Here is a 25,453-nt window from a genome sequence, read left to right on the forward strand (position 1 = left end):
GACAACCTCAAGCCAATAATCCTAGCAGTTCCTCCCAGGTATTGATCCCAATCAAAATAAAATGTTGGATATCACACCGAGAGCCATCCCAGATCCCAAGTTTTAATAGAAAAACCACCCGGATCCTAGATCTGGATCCAAGACTTAGTAAGCCCAATTTCTACTGCTATAGACCACCCAATAAATCTCAGGCCGAAGTCCAAATAACAGACTCGAGCCAAAGCACCATTAGGTCATCTCCTGGCAGTCAGTTTGTCTTGTTAACGGCCCCTGCTGCTGCTGACGCACCAAACCCCTACATGGGTATCGCACGCACTACCTCTTTGAAGAAAGTCCACTTGCTATGCCGCCGTCGCTTGCCTGAGAGAATCAACCACTCCCCTTAATAGCTCGATGGCAAACCTACAGCAACCAAACCCTTCAATTCTAACAGAGCATCTTGCTGCCGCCATGAAACTGTAGGGGAGTAGTCAGATTTGGTCGGGAAACAACAGCCAACGTCCTCTGCCACTGAAACTCCAAATTTGATTTCCATGCCAAAACTAATGGGCTCAGGCAGGGCTACAACATCTTCTTTCATATATTAGGGCCAGACAGTTCAGGGCTTGTCTTCAAAATAAAAGCCCAAAGCCTCTCATAGGCCCAAGGCAATATAGGCTTTTTCTGGTCGGGCCATGCCGAGCTATTTGGGTGGGCAGGGCCAACCCTTTATATTTATATATGTATTTTTTTATTCAAAAATTTGAGAGATCTCTTTTGCAGTTGATGATTTAACAAGATAAAATACAAAATTAAAGGAAAATAAGGTGTAATGTAATAATTAGTCCACATATTCAACTAATAACTATATAAAAAAAATTTAATACTAACATTGAATGGGTTTTGGGGCAGGATTTATAAGGTCGGGCCATGCAGGCTTTAGTGGGGATATAATGGGTTGGGCCACTGGCCGAGCACGGGCTTTGGACCCTCTACTCTATCCCTACCTTATACCTTACGGGTTGGGCAGTTTTCGAGCCTTTACTCAAGCCACGCTGGGTTTTCTCCCAATAGACCGGCTAGGCGCTAATGGGCTTTTGGACCCACAAACCAAATGATGACCCATATTAACATGTGAAGCAAGTCTAACTTTAAACCCTCCAATAGACACATGCTTGAAGCCACCAGAGGGATTTTAACATAAGGACCCCAAAAGAACTTTCTGTGCTCTATAAAAAAAAAAAATTAAAAAAAAGGTGTATGTAAAGGATATAACATAAAAGTGATACATCACTCGTGTAACTTTACCTCTTCTAAAACCATCTCCAATAGTAAAAACTATTTGTTTCAACTAAATTATCTAAAAGTTAAATTTAGTTAGTGTTCAAGTAAATCTAGAATATGTGTCTGGCTCAAACTCTAGGTTACTTGACCTAATTGTTATAAAGTTTTGAATTAGAGATATTCTCGGAGATATCTAATTAATTGTACGATTATCTTCCTTTGTACAACTTTGATTCTATGTCTTGTAATCCTTTATATAAAGAGACCCCTATTATGAATGAAAGTACAACTCAATTCTCTCCCAATTTCAGTATTCCTTAAACACGTTACCAGCATGAAGTCCTAACCCTGAAATTCCAAAACTAAAAACCAAAAACCTGGAAAAACCTCAACCTTGCCACCACTGCTCCTACCCCCTGCTACCTAGCGCCTCAAACTTGTTAGTTAGACATAGCTCTGCGCCAACACGATGCCATTGGACTGGTGTTAAAGATATTTTTCGATACCTAAGTTGTATGATCGATTGATATGAGTTTGTTCTATCCCTACAAATAGACAAAGGATTCGGATCCATCATATGTCAAGAACACCACCAACAGTGGTCTGCGTTCTCTCTCTCCATCCCAAAATGACATAAGTGTTTTGGAAGGTTTTGTTGATGCTAGGTATCTCTCTGATCCACACAAAGATCGTTCCCAAACTAGTTATGTGTTCACCATGGGTAAGACCGCGATATCTTGGAGGTGTACTAAACAGACCCTAGTCGCTACTTCTTCAAACCATGCAGAGATTATTTCTCTTCACAAAGTGGTTTGTGAATGTATATGGCTTAGATCCATAGTTACATCTATTCGAAGCAATAGTGGTTTGAAGTCTACCACAGATGAGCCTACCAGCATTTATGAGAATAATGCTGCTTGCATTGAACAAATGAAGCGAGGCTACATCAAAGGCGATAACACCAAGCATATATCACCCAAGTTCTTCTATAATCAACAACAACAGAAGCTCCTCAAGATTTAAGTGAACTAGTTTCGATCTGAGAACAATGTGGCGGACCTGTTTACTAAGTCACTGCCTAAATCCACGTTCAAGAAACATGTTGCAAGCATTGGCTTGCAGCAGTTATAAGAACTCCCATGATTATAGTCATCAAGGGGAGATGGAGATATCAGGAGGAGATGTCCACATGTTGATCTTGAAATGTGAAAAGTGTGTTGTGCTATTTTTCCCCTTCGATCGATGTTATTTTTCTCCAATTGAGTTTTTCCCCTTCGACCCAGCAACTGCCCAGCGCCTCCACTGCACCCCATCAGTTAGTTGGTTAGCCTCTGCCAGCGTCGAAAAAAAAAACCAAGAGGAGGAGGAAGAAGACACGTAGAAAAAAGAAAGAGAAGAAAGAAGAAAAAGAAGGAGAAAGAGGGAGCGGTCCTAGAAGAAGAAAAGAAAGAAAAAAATAATAATAGGCTCATACTGCCCACGTGCCCAGAAGAAGGAAAGAAAGAGAAGAAGAAGAAAAGAAAGAAAGAAAAAGGAGGCGGCCCCACAGAGAGAAAAAAGAAAAGAAAAAAAAGAGGGCAAAAAGAAAGGCCCCGCGGCCCAAGTCAGAAGAAAAGAAACGAAAGAAAAAAAAAAAAAAAAAAAAAAAAAAAAAATTGGTCCCGCAGCCCACACTTTGGCCAAAGGCAGAAGAAGAAAAAAAAAGAAAAGAAAAAAAAGAGGGCAAAAAGAAAGGCCCCGCGGCCCAAGTCAGAAGAAAAGAAACGAAAGAAAAAAAAAAAAAAAGGGGTCCCGCGGCCCACACTTTGGCCAAAGGCAGAAGAAGAAAAAAAAACAAAAGAAAAAAGGAAGGGCAACCCAAACAATTCTAGCCAACCACCGCCAAGCTCCGGCAACCAAATTCCGGCAATTTTATACACTTTTTAAGGTATGTTTTAAAGGTTTTATTAGTTTAGAAAATTACTCACAAGTGTCATTTTGAAACTTTAATTAGCTATAAGGCCACCTAACCCTTTTTGTCTTCATAAGGCACTTTGGAGCCCAAAAACGTTAGCTTCTTTTTGTGCTATGGCTATTTTGCCCTCAGATCTCTCTCTCTCTCTCTCTCTCTCTCTCAACTTGGTCTTGCTGGACAACGACAACCTTTGTCACGGTACCGGTCGACTCGGTGGACCCGTCGATGGCACCGATTCTCCGCCACTCAGACACCTCTTAGCTTGGGACGAAGCATATTGGGACAACAGGGGATCGCCGGTATTCGTCATGATGTTGGTCAACTCAGTGGATTGATGCACGAAGAAGATCAGAGACCGTAGTAGCCGGTGGTTGTTTTGGTTTAGTAGAGAGAGCATGGGCGATGGTAACCAAGGCCTTTAGGCTAATTCAAATTCAAATTCAAACCATGGTAGCAACAAGTAACACCTTCTACAACAACAAGGAGATTTTCCTTCGCGGACTCATCAGCAATTCCTCTGATGTAATTGCTCTCTTGCTCTCTCTCTCTCTCTCTCTCTTCCTCGATTACATAATTTGGCTTTATCGATTTGTAATCTCCGATTATAATTGCATTAATCCTAGAGTTGTTTTTAGATTATTGGTTTATTGGTTGGGAATTGAATTTGAGATTGATCGGATGCGATTGGGTTTGTGTAGGCTTTGCACAAAATTTGATTTGAAAGCCTTACGGACAAGAACAAGCTTGATCCTCAACTGGAGCTTTTCATCATACACAAAAATACGCTCTCAATCATTGACAGTGGTATTGGCATGACCGAAGCTGGTAATAATTCAATGCTCACTTCTTTTAGTTTGCTTTGTTTAGTCAAACTTATGATACAATGTAAGTGAGGCATAGAAGCATAGAAGCTATTGTTGTAGCTAGGTTCATGATGTTAATGATGTTCGTTTGCATTTTTTGCTTTTGTGGTCTAGAGGATTGCTTTCCTATATTATTGGATTGATGTCAGGCTCTAAAAAGGAAAATATCATGTATAGACAACATGATGTCGTCTGTAGGATTGGTTTCTTATATTCCTACTCCATGTTTTGTGTTTCATAAATATAATTTGTTTTTGGTTTTTCCTCTTTTATTGCAGTACCTGATGAACCAATCTAGTTGGTAGGGTACTTATTGAAAGAATAGGTTTGATAGTTGGAAGGTCTGGATTGAATAATTGTCTTATGATGATCTCAATTTGTATAGACTTTGATAATATATGGAGTGACAAACTATATCACCAATGAATACCAAGGATTAGACATTGTCTCCACTACAAATGGTGAATGAGTCCAATTATAGTTGCGCCCCTAAGGGAGGGAACCAAGAGTGAAACCCTAAATCTAGGGACATTTATGAACGTTTTGGTCCATATTCTTGCTCTAATGAGGAAGGTAAACGCCAAAATAAGTGAACACGGAACCGAAGAGATCAACGTGGAAAGAGAGTGAGAGGCAACACCTCTTGCCATATTGGTGGCACCACCAACATTAAGAGCCATCCAAATGACGCTTTCAAAGTGCCTCAATCAATGGAGTCTGAGCACAGAAATGTATGTTCTCGATGTGGAGTATCCAGTCATTGGGCACACATTTGTAGAGCTCGTGAAGATATTATCACCGCCTACAAAGCATATTGTGAAGCAAGAGAAGCTCACTATGTGGAACAAGAAGATCAAGAAGGTGATCTAGAGTAAAGGTTTAAGACTTCAAATCTGCAGGCTGGGATCAATAGATCGCCAATTCTGTTTTAAGTCTTTATTTTTCCAAGATATGTAATAGACAATTGCCATATATTTTGTAGTAAATGCTATTGGTTTAGTTTTTCTTTCACTAGGCTCATCCTAAGTGAGTATGATGTCTAGGAAGATTTTGAGATAAGCGAGCTTTGCTCAACCGACAACTCTCTACTCACCTAGTCATATTTATTTTGGAGTTACCAACGACTACCATTGTTTTGCATTCGCTAGAATTTGGATTAGATTATCTTAATGGTTAAGAAACAATGATGTTCTCCGTTGGCTGATGAATAAAATTTTGAGTTCTTTTCATTATGACTCCATTTTGGTTCTAAGCATATTAATCTGTGACTATGATGGCTGGGCCATCAGTATTAGTTCAAGGATATAGAATAGCTCAAGTTCCCTTTGCCAAAGGGCACATTGATTACTGTCACAGAAACTCTCTACGCTCCTAGGGCAAATCGCACCCTATGAATAGCCAACGGAATCCATGCAGAAATGCATGTAGAGAACAAAAAAGAGTTCCTTTGCCTTACCTCTAATGATTGAGAATAAAGGCGCATCTTAGAGAAACGTAGTGTCTCTCTAGTGGATTTTATGTCATACTACTATTCGAGCTATTAAATTCAATAAAGTTATGAGAGAAGATCTATTGGATTTAGACACATATTGGCTTTGTCATGACAAGATAGGTCATCCTAGTCATGATATGATGATCCGTCTACTAAAGACTTCACATGGACATCCATTCTTTCGAGCAAAACAAAGCATGAATCAAAAGTTGATTCCTGGACTAAGTGTGACCGTCGTTCACCACCAGCCTAGGGCTGGCACAGTCCCTGTCCATGACACCATGGATGGCATCCATCATGGTGATGTTGCAATCACCAACTTTGCTTTAAATAGGGTTTCAGACGCTCAGGCCCAACCAAAATCCTCATTGGTTGCTTCTAAGGGCTCTTGCTTGTTTTACAAATCTCGTTCCTTGGGAAAATTAGGATTGAGATAGTCCTATGCAAAGGATATGAAAATACTCATTCTGTTCTTACATAGAATCCGTGGGGATTCTATGTACTGATTCAACCAACTCGCAGACGTTTAAATATTTCATGATGTTGATTGACACGCAAACACAATGGTCACATGGTGTGCCATTGTCCACCTGTAAATGCTGCTTATACTACACTCCTAGGACATATCATATGACAACAAGCTCACTCCCCGGATCATCCTATTCAGTCAATTGGACTTGACAATGCTAGAGAATTTACATGGAAGACTTTCAATTGTTATTGCATTGGGACTGATGTTGGACATCATATTCCCATGTACACACCCAAATGGTCTCATGCAAATGACTACTATGGTAGCCCAGAAATTGGTAATACGCACCAATCTTCTTATATCCTCTTAGGGTGAATCAATATTGCATGCAGCAATGCTAATTCATCTACGATCCACCGCCACTCAATCTACCTCTGTGTTACAGCTAGTGATTGGGTACCATCATCCTGTACTTACACATATTTGAGTGCCATTTATGTGTCAATTGCGCCGCCACAGTGCACTATTATGAGTCCTTACAGACGAATGGGCAACTAAGTTGTATTTGAGACTCCAACAATCGTCTGTCACTTAATGCCCTTGCTAAGCGATCTCCTTTCCGCTAGATTTGTGGATTGTCACTTTGATGAGACAGTATTCCCATTGTTAGGGAGAGATAAGAACACAGATGTTCAGCAGGAATGACAGGAATTGTCGTGGTCTATTCCCACTATGTCTCATCTCGATCCCCACTAAAGTGACAAGATCACACATATCTGCTACAAACATGCCTGCAAGGATGGATGTCCCTACGAAAGGACGTAGCGCCATCCTACACGGAGGTAGGCATGGATTCAACGCCATAGAGAGTGGCACTTCGGCATTACTGGCCATGGCCCCAGATAGGATGCATGGGTGGCCCGTGTGTTCGGAGGATACTTTGGCACAACCTAATCCTTGGATCATCGACACTCAAAATCTGTCTCATTAGAATCTTCCTGATTATGGTTATCATTGGGGGACGCCTCAACGTTAGAATCTATTCTTGAGAATATAGTGCTCTATGAAAACTACACAGTGTACATGAGATGTGGGATAGAAACTCCATAATAATTGATGATGTAGTCGTGCCACATTAATGAATGAATGCCAACGTAGAGAAATTTGGCCTAAATGGAAAGATGCGATCCAGGTTCATTTGGATTCTCTAATGAAGAGGATGGTTTATAGAGCCAGTAATGCCAACACCTCCTAACATAAAACCTATTGACTAATGGGTCTTCGTTAGAAGGCGTGATGAGAAAAGGAGATGGTAATCTCACCTTATGGCGCAAGGTTTCTCATAAAAAGCCCTGAAATCAACTATGGTGAGACATATTCTCTCATAATAGATGTCTTTCCACTCCACTACCCTGTCAGTTTGGTAGTTTCCGAATAACTGAATATGCAACTTACGGATGAGGTCACTACATGTCTCTATGGGGATCTAGATACAGAATATGCATGAAGGTTCATGGTGAACTTCATTTACCCAAGTCAAGTGACTCTGGACCATGAAGCGTGTTTGCAATGAGGTTGAAATGCTCATTAAAGTGACTACTTGATTGGGAAGAGATATGCCAGCACGTTTCCATAACAAGTTTCGGATTCTATCACGGTTCATGTTGGTGACATGATCTTCATTGGAAACCCTTAAAAAGTTAAGGAAAACCGCTGAACACTTGAAATCCGAGTTTGAGATGAAGGATCTTAGGAGAACATGATTATGTCTTGGTTTGGAACTTGAGCATCGTGTTGATAGATGCTTAGGCATTTTGACAATGTTAAGCATTCAAGCACCCCCATGATTGTCCGTAGTCTTGATCCTGAAAAGGATCATCTTCGTCCGAAGGATGATGACGAAGATGTGCTAGAGGCAAAGGTGCCCTACTTGAGTACAATAGGCGCATTATTGTACTTAGCTCAATGCACAAGACTGAATTTCTCATTTGTCGTGAACTTGTTAGTTAGACATAGCTCTGCGCCAACACGATGCCATTGGACTGGTGTTAAAGATATTTTTTGATACCTAAGTGGTATGATCGACTGATATGGGTTTGTTCTATCCCTACAGACAGACAATGGATTCGGATCCATCATATGTCAAGAACACCACCAACAGTGGTCTGTGTTCTCTCTCTCTCCATCCCAAAATGACATAAGTGTTTTGGAAGGTTTTGTTGATGCTAGGTATCTCTTTGATCCACACAAAGGTCGTTCCCAAACTAGTTATGTGTTCACCATGGGTAAGACCGCGATATCTTAGAGGTGTACTAAACAAACCATAGTCGCTACTTCTTCGAACCATGCAGAGATTATTGCTTTTCACAAAGTGGTTCGTGAATGTATATGGCTTAGATCCATAGTTACGCCTATTCGAAGCAATAGTGGTTTGAAGTCTACCGCAGATGAGCCTACCAGCATTTATGAGAATAATGCTGCTTGCATTGAACAAATGAAGCGAGGCTACATCAAAGGTGACAACACCAAGCATATATTGCCCAAGTTCTTCTATAATCAGCAACAACAGAAGCTCCTAAAGATCGAAGTGAACCAGTTTCGATCTGAGGACAATGTGGCGAACTTGTTTACTAAGTCACTACCTAAATCCACGTTCAAGAAACATGTTGCAAGCATTGGCTTGCAGAAGTTATAAGAACTCCCATGATTATAGTCATCAAGGGGAGATGGAGACATCAGGAGGAGATGTCCACATGTTGATCTTGAAATGTGAAAAGTGTGTGGTGCTCTTTTTCCCCTTCGACCGAGGTTATTTTTGTCCTATTGAGTTTTTGTTACTCGGCAAGGTTTTTAATGAGGCAATGAGAGGAGCACTACGTTTGGGTGACACAAGGGGGAGTGTTTAAGTAAATCCAGAATATATGTTTGGCCTAAACTCTAGGTTACTTTTGCAAGTTGTAATAGGGTTTATGTTAGAGATATTCTTAGAAATATTCGTAGATATCCAATCATTATACGATTATGTTTCGATGTACGACTCTACTTCTATGCTTGTAATCCTCAATATAAAGAGCCCCTATTATCAATGAAAGCATAGCTAATTCTCTCCCAATTTCGTTTTCCTTAAACATTATTATTTTTTTTTTTTTATAATATGTAACCCGAGTATTCTAAAATTCCACCGAACTCGCCGTAACATGAACTTTCATCAAGCCCTTGTAAGTTGATATTTAATTTTAAATCATCAAAACAAATTCTTAAGCATCTTGTTATTATATGTACTTTTATAAAGTTCTCGAGTATTACAACTTCCCCGGCCATCACCGTCGTCCTTGAGAAGCTGGAGTGGATGAGGCCGGGGTCTGTTGCTTTCTCAAGGAACGAGGATGGCCGAGACCTATTTTGGAGCAATGAAAGACCTGACCGGTTCTCACATATCTGACAGCGGAGCGGCGGCGGACATCAACGTCTCTGTGGTATTGGTTTTCATGAAAAGCTACGATGATGGAGTATCGAAGCAAAGGTGACGACTTTTCCTATCAGGTTTTCTGATTCCTGCTGTTTCTCGGCGTTTCACCAGTAGCTGAAGCTTCCTCTTGACATCGTGGACCTCCCCATGCTCTTGCTTTGTTCAAACAACGACCGACGATGAAGGAATGAAGCTCAAAGGATACAATGGTTTTCTGGCAGTTTCTGGGTAATTTCCGATTACGTTTTGTTTCCATTCAAGTATAATAGTAACTCTATTTGTCGAGTTGCACATGATGATATACATGAATCCGAGTTTTAGTTAAGATTGAAAAAACTGAAATTTTGGGGCAGGCTAACTATTTCGGGTTGATTATACTTGGTTGCAGTTTAGAACTCTTCAACTCTTTTCTTGGTTCAAATTCAATTTTGTTTTGATTCTTGAATACATGGAGAGATTTAGTTATGTTCAGGTCATGGAACTGTGAAGTTAGAAGGAAAATCAAACTTTGGGTATAAAATGGGGGCAGAAGGCCTAGAAGGAAAGAAAAAAAAAATTATTGGAGGATAATAAAGGCTATTGGGGCCAATAGAAGTCTGTTAAAGGTCCATCTGAGGGCAATAGACATCTATTGGGGGAAATTAAATATTTTGAATTGATGTAGTCTCCTATTTTTTTTCTTTTCTTTCCGGTGAGGTTTCATAAACCTCTATTGCAATAGAGGTTTATTGGGGGGCCAATAAAAGTTTATTTAGGGGTAATAAACATTTCCCGCAACTTATGGGATCTCCGACTACTTTTTTGGGGACCTCCGGCGAGGTTTTCAGAGAAGTCCGGTGGGCGGCGGCTGCGGGAGAAATCCTGTGGGTGGTGATTGGACTCTAGTGAAGTCTCCTATGGCCTCTCTCTCTTTCTATACGTAACAAAGGAGTGAGGGTAAAATAGTCTAAAAAAAAAAACGTTAATTGAGTATAAGGGAATACCTTATTAGAGTCTTTATGGGTAAGGGGGAATTAAAAAAACTTAATGGGATAAGTGGGATAAATGATCCCTGAATTAGGGTAAATGGACAAAAACCCTTAGAGCAACTCCAACAGCTTCCCTATAATTTCTGTATAATAGGGAAGCAAAAGTTAAAGCTTTAGCATTTTTTTCTTCTCCAACTCCAACAGATTCCCTATTTTACAGCAATCTCTAAAATCTCCATATTCTTCCTTAAAATTTTAGAGATTGCTGTAAATATAAGGAATTTGGTTTTCTCTTTCCTCACTTTCCCTATTTTAGGGAAAGTTATAGGGAATCGGTTGGAGCAAAAGAGGCTCTTTTTTCCCTAAAGTGGAGAAAAATCAAAATATGGGGAAGCTGTTGGAGTTGCTCTTAAATTTTTAATATTTTGTTAAAATAGCTAGTCTATTGGAGATGTCCTTAAGCATCTTTAGCAATGTTACCCAATTTTTAGTCAAATATTAGCCAAAATAGCTAAAAAGCTAGCGACTTCAGCTAGTAGCTAATAGGTCTCTGCATTAGTTCTCTCTATTTTAGCTAGTTTTAAATTTATATTATTTATTAAATAAAGAAAACATATTTTAAATACATTTATAAATTATATATAATGACTTAAAATGAATGTTTTAAATTTGTAAAAATAATAGAGAGTCTCATCTCTCGCTTTATATTTAGGAGCGAGATAGCTAAAATTTAAAATGGAGAGCTAGTTGGGAGTCTGGTGAAGCTGTTAAAATGATAAAAAACTAAACATGCTCTCTAAAATAGTTAAGGAGTCAAGATAGAGAGTCTGCTAAAGATGCTCTAATTGCTATCATTCTACACAAAATCTACTAAAAGGAAACAACAAATCAATGCAAATAGTAAAACAATGTCAAATTACATAAATGTATCAAATTATATCACTGAAACATTAAAGCTTCAATTGAAAGAAAAGAAATTTTAAAATCCAAAATCCAAACTCTGAAATTCACAACCAATGATGTATGCGTGAGTGTTTATAAGATTCATAAAATTCCTTGTCGAAGGACTTTGAATTGAAATTTTAAACTAACATAAAATGGGAAAAATACTGTTTAGTCCCTGTACTCTGACTCTGTCCTCGTTTCAATCTCTGACATTCTAATTTAACCTGAAAAGTCCATGAGGTCACAATTTTCGTCCGATCGATCCTCAGCGTTAACATTTAGTCAAATCGGGTCGTTAAGTTGCTGATGTGGCACTCAAAGGCACACCAGCTCAACAGTTTGCGTGCCATGTAACATGCAAATTGTCCAATATACCCCCTGTCTTTTCCCCCATTCTTGACCAAAAAATATCTCCAAAGTGCTTGAATTTGTCACTCCAAACCCCACACCTCCAACAACAACTTTTCCAAACATATACATTGAAACTCTAGCAAGCTTCTCAAGTTTTAAAACTCCATTCGTTGGGCTCTCGGTGCATAATCACATAGCACCCACAAATTCTTGCTTTACTTTCTGGTTCAAGCTTCACAGTTTTGATTATCATATTAACCAACTTAACAAGTATGAATACCTGAAATCAAAGAAAACAACTACTATTTCTTATCTTCCCCGAGCAACTAGCTTAACCTTCCAATGATCCAATTCCTCCATTTCTTGAATTTAAACATAAACAAGTAATCAATACATGTTCCTGAGCAACAACTTAATCCATAATGAGCCAAGAAGATCAGCACTGCCGCCACACACAGTGGTTTTAACGGTGGCCGAAATCACCCAAAACTCCAAGTTTCTCAAACCTTATCTAAAATCAAAACCAAGTATATAGACATGTAGATCTCGAAGAGTTGATCAAGTTTCATACATCACTTACCATCAACGGTGACCGGAGTCGCCGGAAACACCGAAGCTTCCTGGCTTCGATTCTCTCTCATGCCTTATCATCTGGACAAACCAACATTATGGATAGGTTGGCGAGAACGAGAGGAAACTTCTGACACTATTGGCCGCCACGATTTGGCCAGAATTGGAAAACCTCGACGGAAATGCTTGAAGCTTTCGGGCTTAGCTCGGCCACCGTCGTCACTCATTCGGAGCAAGGAAGACTGGGCTCCTATTCGCACTGCCAAGAGGAGTCGAACAACACCGGTCTGAGGTCGAGAGGTACTCGGAAAGTGGAGAAAGGGTTGGATCACTATCGTTGTAACACGACTCAGTTTTTGGGGCTCGATCTGATGCTTCTCAAGAAATGGATGGAGAAGGGTGAGGCCTAAACACCCGTAATAGAGGTCATGGATAGTATGGACATTTCGCAATTAGAAAGGCTTACTTAACGTTGACTTTAATGCCACGTCAACCTACAAACGGAGCAAGTTAACGGTGAGGACAGATCGGAGAGAAATTGTGACCTCAGAAACTTTTCAGATCAAATTAGAATGTGAAGGACTGAAAGGTGGATAGAGTCAGAGTACAGGGACTAAACAGTATTTTTTCCAATAAAAATCAATAACATATACTATGCAGAACAAATAAATTTTTAGAAATATCGAGAAATTACATCACTAACACGACTAAAAAGAGAGTTAAGTTAAAAACAAACTTTTAAACGAAATCAATCTTAATGAAGATTGAAGTAGCAATTCGCTATTAAGAAATCCAAATCATATCTAAGCTCAAGATGAATCTATCAATGGTCTCCAATCACTGACAGGCTACAATCACAGTTGATTTTCTTCCATCATTGTGAGCGTGACTAGAGAGTCATGATCAACATTCTTAAGTTGACTCTGTGATTTGGTTTTCTTACTTTTTTTTTCTTCTATTATAGGAGTTGAAATAATAGGTTACATACACAATTTCAATAAGAAATCAGAAAATATATAAAGCTTCATTTCCTCAAAAAAAAAAAAAAAAATTGCCAATGCTGATTCCACCGAAAAGAAAATGTTGCAAATATATGTCTGCCACGTGGGCGATCCGCATGCTCCCAGAGGACAGGCTCTCTGAACCGTTGGATTGTCCACTCCATGATACCCAGCCGTCCATTGGAAAAGTAAAAGAAAATTGGATCAATAATAATAATTAAATTTATCCTTTGTGACTTTAAATCTGGCTCTCGCAAATTTGAGCCCAAATCGAAAGTTTTAAGTTTTAACATCTCCTGAAATTTGAACAAAAGGTGTTTATCGTTGTTGTAGGCCGTAGACTGTAGCCTGTAGCAGAGAGAGAGAGAGAGAGAGGGTTGCTTTGGTCACTCACTGTTTCCACTATCAGAGAGAGAGAGAGAGAGAGAGACAGAGTCTGCAAATTTAATGGCGACTGAAGAGGTCAAGAAACCGCCGTCTCTCCCTCCTTACCCTGAGGTACACATCTTCTCTCTCCTCTCAAATCTCTAACTCCAACTTTTTTTTCCTTTTTTTTTTTTTTTTTACTTCTGCTTTTTTTTTTCACATTTCTGATGAAATTTTGGCTTGCTTGCTTCTGAATTTCTTGTTTTTCACAAGAATTCTTGTTCGTTTCTGGATTTGGTGTTATGAAAATTTAAGATGGTTGCTGCATTATGTTAAGAAAATTAGAAAAATTACAGCGTTTGTTCTGTTCCTTAAAAAAAATTATATGCATGTACAAGTTGAAATGAGAAATGAAGTTTGAGTCTTTAGGTTTAGCCCTAGCTCTTTCAATTATTTTGGGTATATTAAGCTAGCAAGGTATCAATTTCCCATAACATTTTCTGTCAAAACAGAATATTATAATAATAGGATTTTCATAATGTTTCTACTGCTTTGGTTTGCTTTCCATAAATTGGGTTAGCTGGGAATCATAGTTAAGTTCTGCACTGAGCAGCAGCATTTTTTTTTTTTTTTTTTTTTTTTTTATGAGGGGAATGTCTGAGTTTGTTGTATTTCAGATGATTCTGAAGGCCATCGAAGGGTTGAATGAGAAGAATGGCTCAAACAAGTCGTCAATATCAAGATTCATTGAATCAACTTATGGGGAATTGCCAGCCGGACACTCTGGACTCCTGTCTAATCACCTCAGCAAAATGAAAGATAGCGGTGAGTTGGTGTTCTGGAAAAACAACTACACAAAGCCGGACCCAAATGCCCCACCGAGACGGGGACGTGGAAGGCCACCAAAACCCAGGGATCCAGATCAGCCACAGGTTGCTAACTTGCCATCAGGAAGGGGCAGGGGACGCCCACCTAAGGACCCTGATGCACCCCCAAGACCTCCCAAGGTCAAGGCATCTTCAGGAAGCGGGAAACCTAGAGGACGACCGAGGAAGATGGCTCGACCTACTGGAGGTTTAAGTGGCTCCACAACCATAACAGATGCAGTGACTGGGAGGCCAAGGGGTAGACCTCCAAAGGTGAAGGATTCATTGAATGAATTGAGCATTCAGCAGTAGACATTTAGTGTGCTATTAGTGTTACTATTTTAGTGTTCTTAGTCTCTCTATATAACCTCTTTCTGCGTAGAATTCGAAGCTGTCTCGATAATTTAGTTGTGTCGTGTGATCTTAACTCTGCTTGAACAATGTGTAATGAAGTGATTTGAGGTTCTACTGGTTTCTAATTATTTGTCCTGGAGGACATGACTGCTATTTTGAGCATTTATGTGATTGGGATTACATGTCTTTGCTGTCATATCTCCAAATTTCAAATAGTGGAAGTGATTAGGTCGTTCGAGCATTATTTGCAAGTGTCAGGATTGTGTTCAACTTTGCTACAGTGGCTTTCAGTGGAAGGAATCAAACTTTAATACTTGATTGTGGGATAAAACTGATGAAGGGGTTTTGTTCACTTTGTCCTGCGGCTTGAATTGAATGGACCATTAAATCTATCCTTTTTTTTTTTTTAATTTTTTTTTTCTGGCCATCCAATTTGTCTAGTGGAGCCATTGATGGTATTGCAGAATGTAGCCATCAATCCCTTAATTTTATATATATATATATATATATATATATATATATTTTTTTTTTTTTTTTTTAATCCGAAAGGAAAAGATTAGATACTCAGGTCACAAGGACCTCCACAGTTTACAGAGTCAAACAAAGTAGCTCTAGCAACAGCAGGTGGGAATCTCTAAACCCACGAGATACGATCAAAATGAAGATGGCCTAGACTAGTAACTGAATCAGCAGCAAAATTTGCCTCTCTAAGAACATGTCTAAAGGTTATAGTAGCGAAAGAAGAAGCAAGAGTCTTGATGTCTTGGATAATTTTCCGCAGTCTCCAAGGTGGGTGGGAAACTCAAATTGTGAAGTATACTTCATTGCTTGTTTTGTTTATTAAATTGGTCTTGGTCGATAATATGAAGGGAAAAATGGGAAAACCAAACTTGGATGACTCGGGCCAAAACAGGAGGACACAGAAACCATTCTGTTTTATTACCCTATTCTGTTTCACATCTCCATTTCCTCTCTCTCCCTTTCTACTTGCTCCGTCATTCTTAACTCAAAACAAAACAAAAGGCCAGAAAACAAATTATAGTGCCCTTCCCATTTCTTGGAAAATAGGATCAACTAAAATTTTCCTGTACACCACTATCAACTTTTACATCCAACTCGCTTGCTAATTAGAGTCAGAATGGACTCAGAATGTCAAAAACACATGGTAGGTCGTTCATTGTGAGCTCAGTTCCCGACGAGTTGAAAAGTAGAGTAAGGCGTTCAACTGGTAATTCTCAAATATTCTTAGATTACAACAAGCACCATAATTTTAGCTCCGAGGAATATTAGTTCAGTGGCGATGCTACAGTTCTTCCACTTGCACTGAAAATCCACACAGACACCTCTTTGTAACTAACAAGTTGTCTTCATCAAAACTCTGGTTTTCTGTCAAGAATACATGCTCATGATTGTCCAGCTCGATGGTAGGATCATCCGGTGTATTTTCATGTAGGCCTCCTTGCTGGCATCCAAGAGGTTCCTCATCATTCTGACCACCACCAAGCTGTACATCTAGTTTACTATTCACATTTTCAGTCTCAGCTGATGCTGTAGATGAAGACTCCCCATAACGGTTTTGTATCCTCTGCCGAGTTACAATGGAAGACAGAAGCTGATACCACCGTGAAATAGCTTGCATTTCATATCTTTTCTTTTCTACAGCCTCTCTTCTGTCCCGTTCCTCTGCATAAGCCTAAAGGATGATTGAACAACAACTTTGGTCAGGATTGAAGGCAGAAAACTAGAAATTGAATAAAAGAAAAATAGACAACCTCAAAATGCACAAGGAACGCATCATCTTCAGAGGAGCCAAAAAGACAAACATTTTACCATTACCAGTTCAAATTGTTTGTCAAAGCAAAAAATATAAAAAGCAAACAGATAAGTAAAATTATCAAGGACAATAAATAATACACTGAAAAAAGTTGCAGTCCAGTTTACCTCCAATATTGCATCCTTGAACTCAGCACACACCACTATACCATCAAAGACAGGATATGATTGACCATTTTTGAATTCAAAATCAACCATGGCGGGAGCGTAATCAATTTCTAGTCTCTTGGCAACCGAAAACACCCTCGGTAACCTCAAATGCACAGTCCCTGGTGGAAGGCACTTCTCAGACCATACTTCCACGTTACCATGATCATTCTAGAAATCAAATGTGCTCTTAGTCAGTAATAATAAATCTTCATTAAGAAATATGAGGAAAAACCAAAGTATTTAATTAATTAAGTAATGCACTTTCAAGCTGCTGTAGAAATAAGAGATGGGGGAGCATAGAGATTAGTCATTTTAGACTATTTTCTATCAACATAGTTTTATCAGTTACTTAAACATAAATAAAAGTTAAGGTGAGTCCTATAGTTCTGTTGTGCAGGTTCCTGCTACTTGTCCTATGCTCCTACTTATATTGCTCAGAGGAATCCTAGTTTGTTGTATTGAAACTTTATTTTCTTAGTAAAAGTATGCTTATAATGAAAAAGAGGGGGTGTTGAAAATGCATTTTAAAGCAAGTAGAGTGCTAATTTCCAACTTTCTGTATATATACAGTGTAACATGGAAGGAAAAGCAAAGTATTATCAACCATTTCTATACAAGGACAACTGATGCTTATTCATCACCCATCTTTACTTGCAATACACATCCACAGAAAATTAGATGCAATATACCTTTGGCACTTTTCCATTAATAGCATGAGGCAGATGCAGTGGTTCAAGTTGCCACTTCCCATAAAGTTCGATAGTTCCAATTGAATTACCCCCGACATAATCATCATCTTCAAGAACCTGTACCTTTTGAGGCTTGATAGAACGTTTCAACTCCTGGAGAATCAACATGGGAGGAGTGAGGCTATTGTAAATGACAATGAAAAATAAACCTAACAGTTTTACAGCATCACCAGGTATTCCACATATTATCAACCAAACAGACCTTGACAGGACGCTCATTTGGTTTAACTTGCAGCCCCTCCCTCAGCCATTTGTGTTTTGTCTTTAGAGTTTGCACACATGTCCTAGGGTAAACTGGATGACCAGAACAAAACCCCAGAATTGGCCCTTTCGGATGAAGTACCTGATGCTTGGTAAGCCATTTTTCAATAGCATAAAGGTGATGGTTTTTATAGGCCTGCAGATGGAAGTCCACACATTGCACAATGTAAAACCCTTGTACCTATGCAATGGAAGCATTGTCAGAATATATATAGAAAACAATATATACTGATTCACTACCTGTTGATTTGTTGGAAGAGGCTCAGTTAATGCCCTAGTTTCCAACTCCATATCCTCAAGGGAGTTCCTGGTAGCAATCTCAAAACTCCTCGAAGAAGATTCTACATCAAGCCCCTTTCCAGTTTCTTTTGAGCCTTCTAGGCTAGACTTCGCATTCAAGTTGACATTGCCTGGAAGATAATTCATTTCCGCACTGCCAGACTTGTTCAAAAAATTTTCTTTATTATGTTCAGATGAGGAACCAGTGTGTTCTTTATCCAAATGGACCATGCCTCCTGTTGCTCTCACCTCTAAATCTCTCAGTGGTGCCAACACCTTATCCCACCAAATTGGATTCACTCGTTGAGATGCTATCTGATACCACTTGAGACAGTACCTGTGATATGAGAATATGACCATGCTGATACCACTGAGTAACCAAAAAGCACCAATAACAGTAACAATACAACTCTAAAGCCGATAAACAATAGAACTACACCATCTTCTAGGACAATAATATGATAAAGAAAACAACGTTTTATCACAATGATCCAACGTCATGTTTTGATTGGTTTACGCTGCAGGCTATGTGCTCAGTTTGCAAATTTTCAGCCTTTCCGGATACAAGTTGGAAAAAGGAAACAGTATAGGTTAAATCACATACTGTCACTTCCTTCATATGGTAGATCATGATTGCCAGAGCCTCTTTTCTTTTTGCACACATTACCCAATAATAAAATGGGTTCAACTCCTATAGGCTATAGCATAGATGCACACAGCCAGAGATGAAGACCAGATGTTTAAAAGCGAGGAAAAAGAGCAAGACATACAGACAACCTTATCCTAGGGCTTTAATTAAATCCATCAGCAATCTGCAGTGCCTAGCGAACCTCAACAGACTTGTTTGTGTTAGAGGCTTGGGTTGGTATGCTGCATGCAAAAAAGATGCAGGAGGTAGAAAAGTAAAAAACTACACCCCACCGCCCCGCCCCCGCGGCAGGGTTGAACGCAAATTTAATATTTTCCATTTCGAGAAGCAAATAGGACCGAAGTGTCTGGACTCAGAACTAGTCCCACTGTACAAACTCACACTTTTTGCAGTAGGAAGCTGATAATGCATGAAAAGTATGCCATAATTATAAAAATGCTGAAAGCAGATAAAATCAAAGGCAAACAATAACCTGCGAGTCACATCTTTAGCCCCATTCCCAGCGAAAGCAACTACATATCTCAAAGGCGTTTTGCATGCAGCAGCTACAGCTTCGACCTTCTGTTCTCCATCAATAATTGCATTGATAGCATCAATATGCAGCCACTTTCCAGTCAAGTTTTCCCCATTGCAGTACACTTCTGCCCAGTACAATGGGGATCCTTCTTTTCTCGATCCAACTGCAGTAGAGATACTCTGGGAGGAAATTGGTGATTCTTCACAAACAGTTCTTTTCAATCTTTTTGCAACATTACTATTTGAGTCTTTATTATCTGAACCTATTTTTATACCCGCAGTCGGAACTGCCGTGGCGGAAAGAGCCATTTGCAACTGCATTTCAAACTCAAGATCCCCTCTTCTCTTTGATTCCTGTGATTTCTTAGTATGGCATGCTTCAGACATATCATTCCATTCCTCACATGCTAAAGTATCAGTCATTTTATCATTCAACTCATACACATCAGAACCTTTGCACCGAGTTTCGCTACTGGTAAGGTGGCAGTCCTCACTTTTGTATGAACCGATCTGAGGAGTTTCACCGACAGAGTTTCTCTCACTACTTGTAGCAGGAGACACAGGAACCTCATTTCTTCTAGCCACCATTGGGGTTGAAGTGCTGAATATTCCCTTACTCAATCGGCTTGCATCTTCACTAGAACAGTCAGTCTTGTCAGCCTCTGGTTTTAAGGAGGCAACATTCAAAATGGACACCAACCTGAAAATAAAATATGCAAAACATGGTAACTACAAGGATGGAGCTTGTGATCTTTTTCTTCAATTTCAACTTTCTTTAGATGTAAAGAGCATACAATTAGCTTAATCTTAATGTCATGACACTGATTCTGTTGGTTCAAACTTCTACAAATCACAGCTGTTCATGATTCCTAGTAGTGAACTCAAAAAAAGAATTACCTAATGTTAAAGAACAACCAAAAGTAGATGAATTGTCTACTTTTAATGAAAACAGGCACCGTTCACTAGTATTACTGGGATATATATGAATGCAACTTTTTTGAAACAAAATTTATTAAAAAGAAATGGAAACACAGAGTAAGCAGACATGAAGTCCACAAAACAGAGATGCCGCAAAAACTCAAAACAAAAGCAAAGACCCCTAACGGAACTCCCAAAAGAGAAACAAAAAGTACTCCTAAACTACTGCTGCTCTCCAATCAAGAGACACTAAATCTTTAAAAGCTGCAGAAAGAAGCCCAAAGTATCCCTCATATCTTATGCTCTCCCAAAATCCTCAACCCTACTTTCTGATAGACTTCAAAAATTCTTCTAGGACATCGGACCCCCACAACATTTGAGCATTCTTCCCTTTTCCAATACCAGGACAGTTATGAGCAAACAGAGCAGAAATCTGTACTTGTGCTTCCCAAGTCACCCCCAGCCTCCCTATACAACTTTAGCCAAAGATAGGAGGCCAATTCAAATTGCAGAAAAGTTTGCATATGACACAACAGTGAGGCAAGAGACATAAAGTGGCCTCCTCCATTGAAGCATCTCACATGTATTCAATCTGTCATGCACCACCAACCGGCCTAGTATCTTAGTCTCTTGAGGAATGGCATTTCAGAGAAAGTGTGCAAGATCAAAGTTTGGAGCAGAACTATAGTCACTTAGAAATTTACAAAAAAGACTTGCAGGAAGCATAATTTTGTACTATATAATAATGCAACTAAATAATAGAAGAATGATTCTTCAAACACCACTAGAAACTAAGCATATATAGGAGGGTTAATCATATATTATATTCAAACTTTTACATATTTTTTAAGTATAACAATTAGGGTTGAACACAAATACACTCATATTACACCGTTGCCTTAGAAAATTATCAGAAAATACCAAGAAAGAGACATTGTGCTTTACTAATGTCATCTCAATTCAGAAGTTGGAAGAACCTCAGCAATAGTCTTTGAAAGACAAATGAGCCACAACTTCAAGTTCACCAAAATGAAAAAGAAAAGAAGAGAGAGAAATAGTGATGACATTAGAAAGATAAAAATCCAAGATATGTTCACTTCAAATTAAGAGGATATAGTTATATTCAAAAGCAGTGCAAGGATACCATTATTATCATTTTGGGCATAATAGATATCATACCGGGTTGTAAGATTCAAAGCTCTGAAGAGTGCCACAGACAATGCAGCAATCTGCAACAAAAATGGCATCTTAGAGCTGTAATTGATTTATATAAACAATGCAACCACTCAAAGTAAAATTCAGTCTGAAACTGTCGCTATAAATAAAATTTTCAATCATAGACTCCACTAAATCATAAGTGCCAGTTTATATCCAATACTCTTGACTAGGCTTACAGAAGATAACTGACTCAAAGGAGTTCACAGAGATCAAAAACCCTATAGGGAGATTGTATTAGGAAATGCTCACCTCTTCTTGGGTCCCTTCATGAGTTTCAAGGGCAAAGTTCAGAGCCGAATGAAATGATCTTCTCACGCTTGTAGTTCTAACACGGAAATTACTTTGAAACTGATGTGTGGGAACACATCAAACAAAACAAAGAAAGTATACATCATTAATCAACCTAGAACCAAAGTCCACATGTCTAATGCAGGAAAATAACAAGTGAAACTAAAACCATACCCAAAAGACTAGGGGAAGCAAATGCTTCGCAGTAAGTTTTGCAACCTTGGATATATGCAGCAAGTGTTCTGGTAGAACAGAAAGTAAGGAAGCCTGCCACAGTAATCAAATTTTCTCAGGAAGAAGTGAAGTAATTTTCTGTACCCAATAATATCTCAAAAAAATATTTCCTCATTTCCTTACACTTTCCACATGCAGGAAGAAAGAGAGAGAGAAGATAAATAAAAGAAAAAAGAGCACCCCCCGTCCCCACAAAAAAAAATTGAAGATAACAAGTATTGTGAGTTGAAAACTATTGTGCTTTAGTAATAAACTTAGAAAAGGTTTTTTCATTATGCTCCTAATTACCAAAACAAACAAGCATGCTCAAAAATTGGTCACAAGATAATGAACTGATGTCCCATTATTTTAGCAAGCTTTAGAGAACATGGAGTAAAATGATACATACAAATATATGACAACGGTTTGATATGCTTGGATTATCACGATGACAATAGTTACAGTAACTTACAAGACATAACCTCTAGAAGAGCATCAATATGAGCAATCACTTAGATTTAGTGGTGCGTATAACTACTAATTTTTTTTCACTCATAATGATCATTATAGTTATCCTAATTACCAGAAACAACCTGAATAAGAGCATCATCACAAGCTCTGTCAATCAATCTTCCCCGTGCAATTAAACAGAGTAAATGAGCTTTATGAACAAGTTCAGCCAATTCCTGGAAGAAAACCAGAGAATGTTAAACCTTTGTGCAGGACGCTAGAATTATCACGAGATATATCCCATGTCAAATGCTAACTAGATGTACCTTATCTTCAACCGAAGCCCGACGACTACGTTTCCGTCTTCTGGAATCAGGTGTTTCATTTATTTCAATAGTCACTTCATGACCACCCATGGAATTTGAAATTGGAACTGGGCCATCTTCCCAATCTGAGTCATTCAGTTCTTCCCTGCTATTCGTAAAAGAGCACTGAAAGCTTTCCCCATCACCTTTCGCATCCCTAGATACCTTTTGCAAAGCATCTCTGCTACAAGCTTGAGTCTCCAAGGCATTGGATCCGACTGTTGCATCCACATCTTTTTTGTCTCTTTGTGGCCTGGACTCTTGCTGAAAATGATATAATCAATAAAAAGTAAAGAAAACAGGAATAAAAAATGGAGGTGAGGACCAAAAATATCAAACAAACCTTTCCAATCAAATCACATGGATGAAGTTGATTCTCACATTTCTTTTTCCCACTTCTATTTGCACGTCTGACAAGTTTGGCCACAGCCTCCTCTGATAGGTCACCCAGAGTTCCTGAAATCAAAATTCAAGTGTAAGCTACCAAATGCATTACACTGCTTTTTTAACATCCCTAAACAATCCCAGCTTAACAACATTAGTTTTGATGCCACAGAACACCATAGCCATCAAAAGTCTCTAAGCAGCTGCTGATATGTCAGTAATGCACGAGTGTAAACATTTGTTTTTTCTTCGAAAGCAATAATTCTTTTAAAAAGAATAAAAACAACAGTAACTTGGGACAAGAAGTCCCCTGTAAAAAATACACAAATCTACATGTATGAACTAAAATTTGATGGATAAATAGATGAGACTAAGACACTATCACATTACAATCATAAGAGATTGCATGTCCCTAGACTCACATGATACAATACCTAAAGGGAGGCCAACAAACTTGATCCAACAGTTGAGCTACCACGTCATTCCATGCTCCCTCAAAAATCCTCTTCCTCTACCTAGCCGCGGAGCCCTATTTTGTCCCAAATAACTTGTACCTAACACTCAATAATGCAAACGCTTAAAAATCTTCTCCACAAGGCTGCAGCAACAGGACAATGGAGCAGACGAGAGGCACCCGGACACTATCCTTATCTCAGATACAAGCCCGGGCGCCTTGGGAGGTATTTTGGCCTTCCAAATTAAACTTCTAAAGACTCCATATTCTTCTACCTTGTCTACAATTCCAATGGAGACTCTAGTTCACAGAAAACTTTCAAATGCTATATCTATAGTCGATTAAAAGTACATCTTTTTGTGAGGAAGAATTTAACCAAGGCAAGACATGCACTTCCAAATTCAGCAAAAGACAAAACGAATACCAAAGAGTTCAAACATCAGAATAAAACCCACTTCAAGTAAATACTAAACTGGGGCTCGTAGCATCAAAAACACAACGTTTGATCACCAGAAAATACAAATGTTGTGGGATACCAAACAGAAGCAGAAAAGAAAAGCTGAACCTGATGCCGATGCTGCTGATTCTTTGGAACGCTTGCTCTCCTTTTGGCCTCGCATGCTTCTCAGCACCGCCCAACGAACAGAGAGACAGAGAGAGGATCGCGCCTAAAATCGTTATTAGGGTGCTATGGTCTTATTTTACTCTCATCTTTTTATTGTTGGGCACTTGGGCACCATAAGGCCCCAAAAAAAACAAAAAACAAAAATATATATATATATATATATATTAGTCTCACTAAAAAACCAAACTAGTCACAGTGGTGGAAACAAGTCTCACTGCTTTTCCTCTCTATCTTTCCTTCCTGATAAATTAATCTGAGCTTCACATTCAGAATCAACAGACAATGAATGGGGTTTTAACTTACATTCGTATAAACTCATTTGCAAAGTCTTCATTTCTCCATGTGAGATTCATGCTCTCAACATTTTTTTTTCTTAGGAGAAAATAATTGGGAGAAATTTTATTTCTAGATATACACGTCTCACCACTTTTATTTTGTGGTGATATCACTATCCTATTAAAACTTGTCACGTCATATAAAATTAATTCAATACTTAAAATATAATTTTTTAATAGAACATCAGGATAAACTATAATTATGTTTTATAACACGTGGTAGTTACGTGGTGGTATCACCACCAATATTTTGGGGAAAATGCTTGAGACACCAAATATTTATACAAAAATTGAGTACCAAATGATGTAGCATACAACACTTCATCAATATCATTCCATAAATTTCAATGACATGGATTTATTTATTTTCAATTTAAAAACAGAATGCTTTTGAGAAAATATTTTGTATATTATCAAAACCCTAATGTTTTACAAAAATCAAAGCAATTACAAATATAATTACACTGCTTCTTATGAAGAACAGCCAATGTTATTCATTAATTGGCTTCATCTTGCTTAAATGGGGAAAAGGATGAAGAATAAAACGGATAGAGAGACCAATATTGATTCTTATCCAATTCTTTATTTGAAGTCTATTATCCATCAGCATTCTCAATTTATGGACAAGCTAGTTGATCTCATCCCTGCTCAGTTCTATTTATCCAATGACGATCGGAATAAGCCATGGTTTCAAGGCCTCATTAACCTGCAAAAGCTTTAGGGAAGAAAGAAATAAAGAAAGACATTAAGAAAACTCGCAGAGATCGATTCAAAACTCAAACATCAAAGACCCAGTTATAATCTTTCATGTGGGAATTGCTTTTTTTTTCTT

General features: G+C 38.6%; 2 protein-coding genes across 4 annotated transcripts; one reads left to right on the forward strand and one right to left on the reverse strand.

Moving 5' to 3' along the window:
* The first annotated feature begins 13,597 nt into the window (after positions 1 to 13,597).
* Positions 13,598 to 15,087, forward strand: LOC112193400 (HMG-Y-related protein A). Its single transcript, XM_024333544.2, has 2 exons — positions 13,598 to 13,846; positions 14,392 to 15,087. Exons 1-2 carry the CDS (start codon positions 13,796 to 13,798, stop codon positions 14,890 to 14,892), a joined length of 552 nt encoding a protein of 183 aa, XP_024189312.1. The 5' UTR covers positions 13,598 to 13,795; the 3' UTR covers positions 14,893 to 15,087.
* An 869-nt stretch (positions 15,088 to 15,956) lies between these two features.
* On the reverse strand, positions 15,957 to 24,383 carry LOC112192275 (DNA repair protein RAD4). Of its 3 annotated transcripts, XM_040516388.1 has the most exons (14): positions 24,227 to 24,349; positions 23,642 to 23,761; positions 23,167 to 23,279; positions 22,785 to 23,076; positions 22,602 to 22,694; positions 21,970 to 22,062; positions 21,757 to 21,855; positions 21,469 to 21,518; positions 19,328 to 20,071; positions 18,168 to 18,543; positions 17,869 to 18,063; positions 17,607 to 17,759; positions 16,876 to 17,085; positions 15,957 to 16,627 (listed from the first exon to the last, which is right to left on the reverse strand). In XM_040516388.1, the coding sequence occupies exons 4-14, from the start codon at positions 22,872 to 22,874 to the stop codon at positions 16,238 to 16,240; spliced, it is 2,493 nt and encodes an 830-aa protein (XP_040372322.1). In that variant the 5' UTR covers positions 22,875 to 23,076; positions 23,167 to 23,279; positions 23,642 to 23,761; positions 24,227 to 24,349; the 3' UTR covers positions 15,957 to 16,237. The 3 variants fall into 3 exon arrangements, with proteins under 3 accessions (XP_040372322.1, XP_024187697.1, XP_040372323.1); XM_024331929.2 differs by lacking the exon at positions 23,642 to 23,761 and having other exon boundaries at positions 22,785 to 23,087; positions 24,227 to 24,383; XM_040516389.1 differs by lacking the exons at positions 23,167 to 23,279; positions 23,642 to 23,761; positions 24,227 to 24,349 and having other exon boundaries at positions 22,592 to 22,694; positions 22,785 to 22,926.
* Between the last annotated feature and the right edge of the window lie 1,070 nt (positions 24,384 to 25,453).

This window comes from Rosa chinensis, chromosome 3, assembly GCF_002994745.2.
Source record: "Rosa chinensis cultivar Old Blush chromosome 3, RchiOBHm-V2, whole genome shotgun sequence".
NCBI classification, from domain to species: Eukaryota; Viridiplantae; Streptophyta; class Magnoliopsida; order Rosales; family Rosaceae; genus Rosa; species Rosa chinensis.

Bases quoted from the DNA above. Each gene is read 5' to 3' on its own strand.
- LOC112193400 (XM_024333544.2), top strand. From the start codon at position 13,796: ATGGCGACTGAAGAGGTCAAGAAACCGCCGTCTCTCCCTCCTTACCCT. The intron at 13,847-14,391 runs GTACACATCTTC...GTTGTATTTCAG, and splicing joins CTCTCCCTCCTTACCCTGAG to ATGATTCTGAAGGCCATCGA.
- LOC112192275 (XM_024331929.2), bottom strand. From the start codon at position 24,281: ATGCGAGGCCAAAAGGAGAGCAAGCGTTCCAAAGAATCAGCAGCATCG. The intron at 21,519-21,756 runs GTGAGCATTTCC...TTTTTGTTGCAG, and splicing joins ATGAAGGGACCCAAGAAGAG to ATTGCTGCATTGTCTGTGGC. The intron at 18,064-18,167 runs GTAGTGAATCAG...TTCCATCTGCAG, and splicing joins CTCTTCCAACAAATCAACAG to GCCTATAAAAACCATCACCT.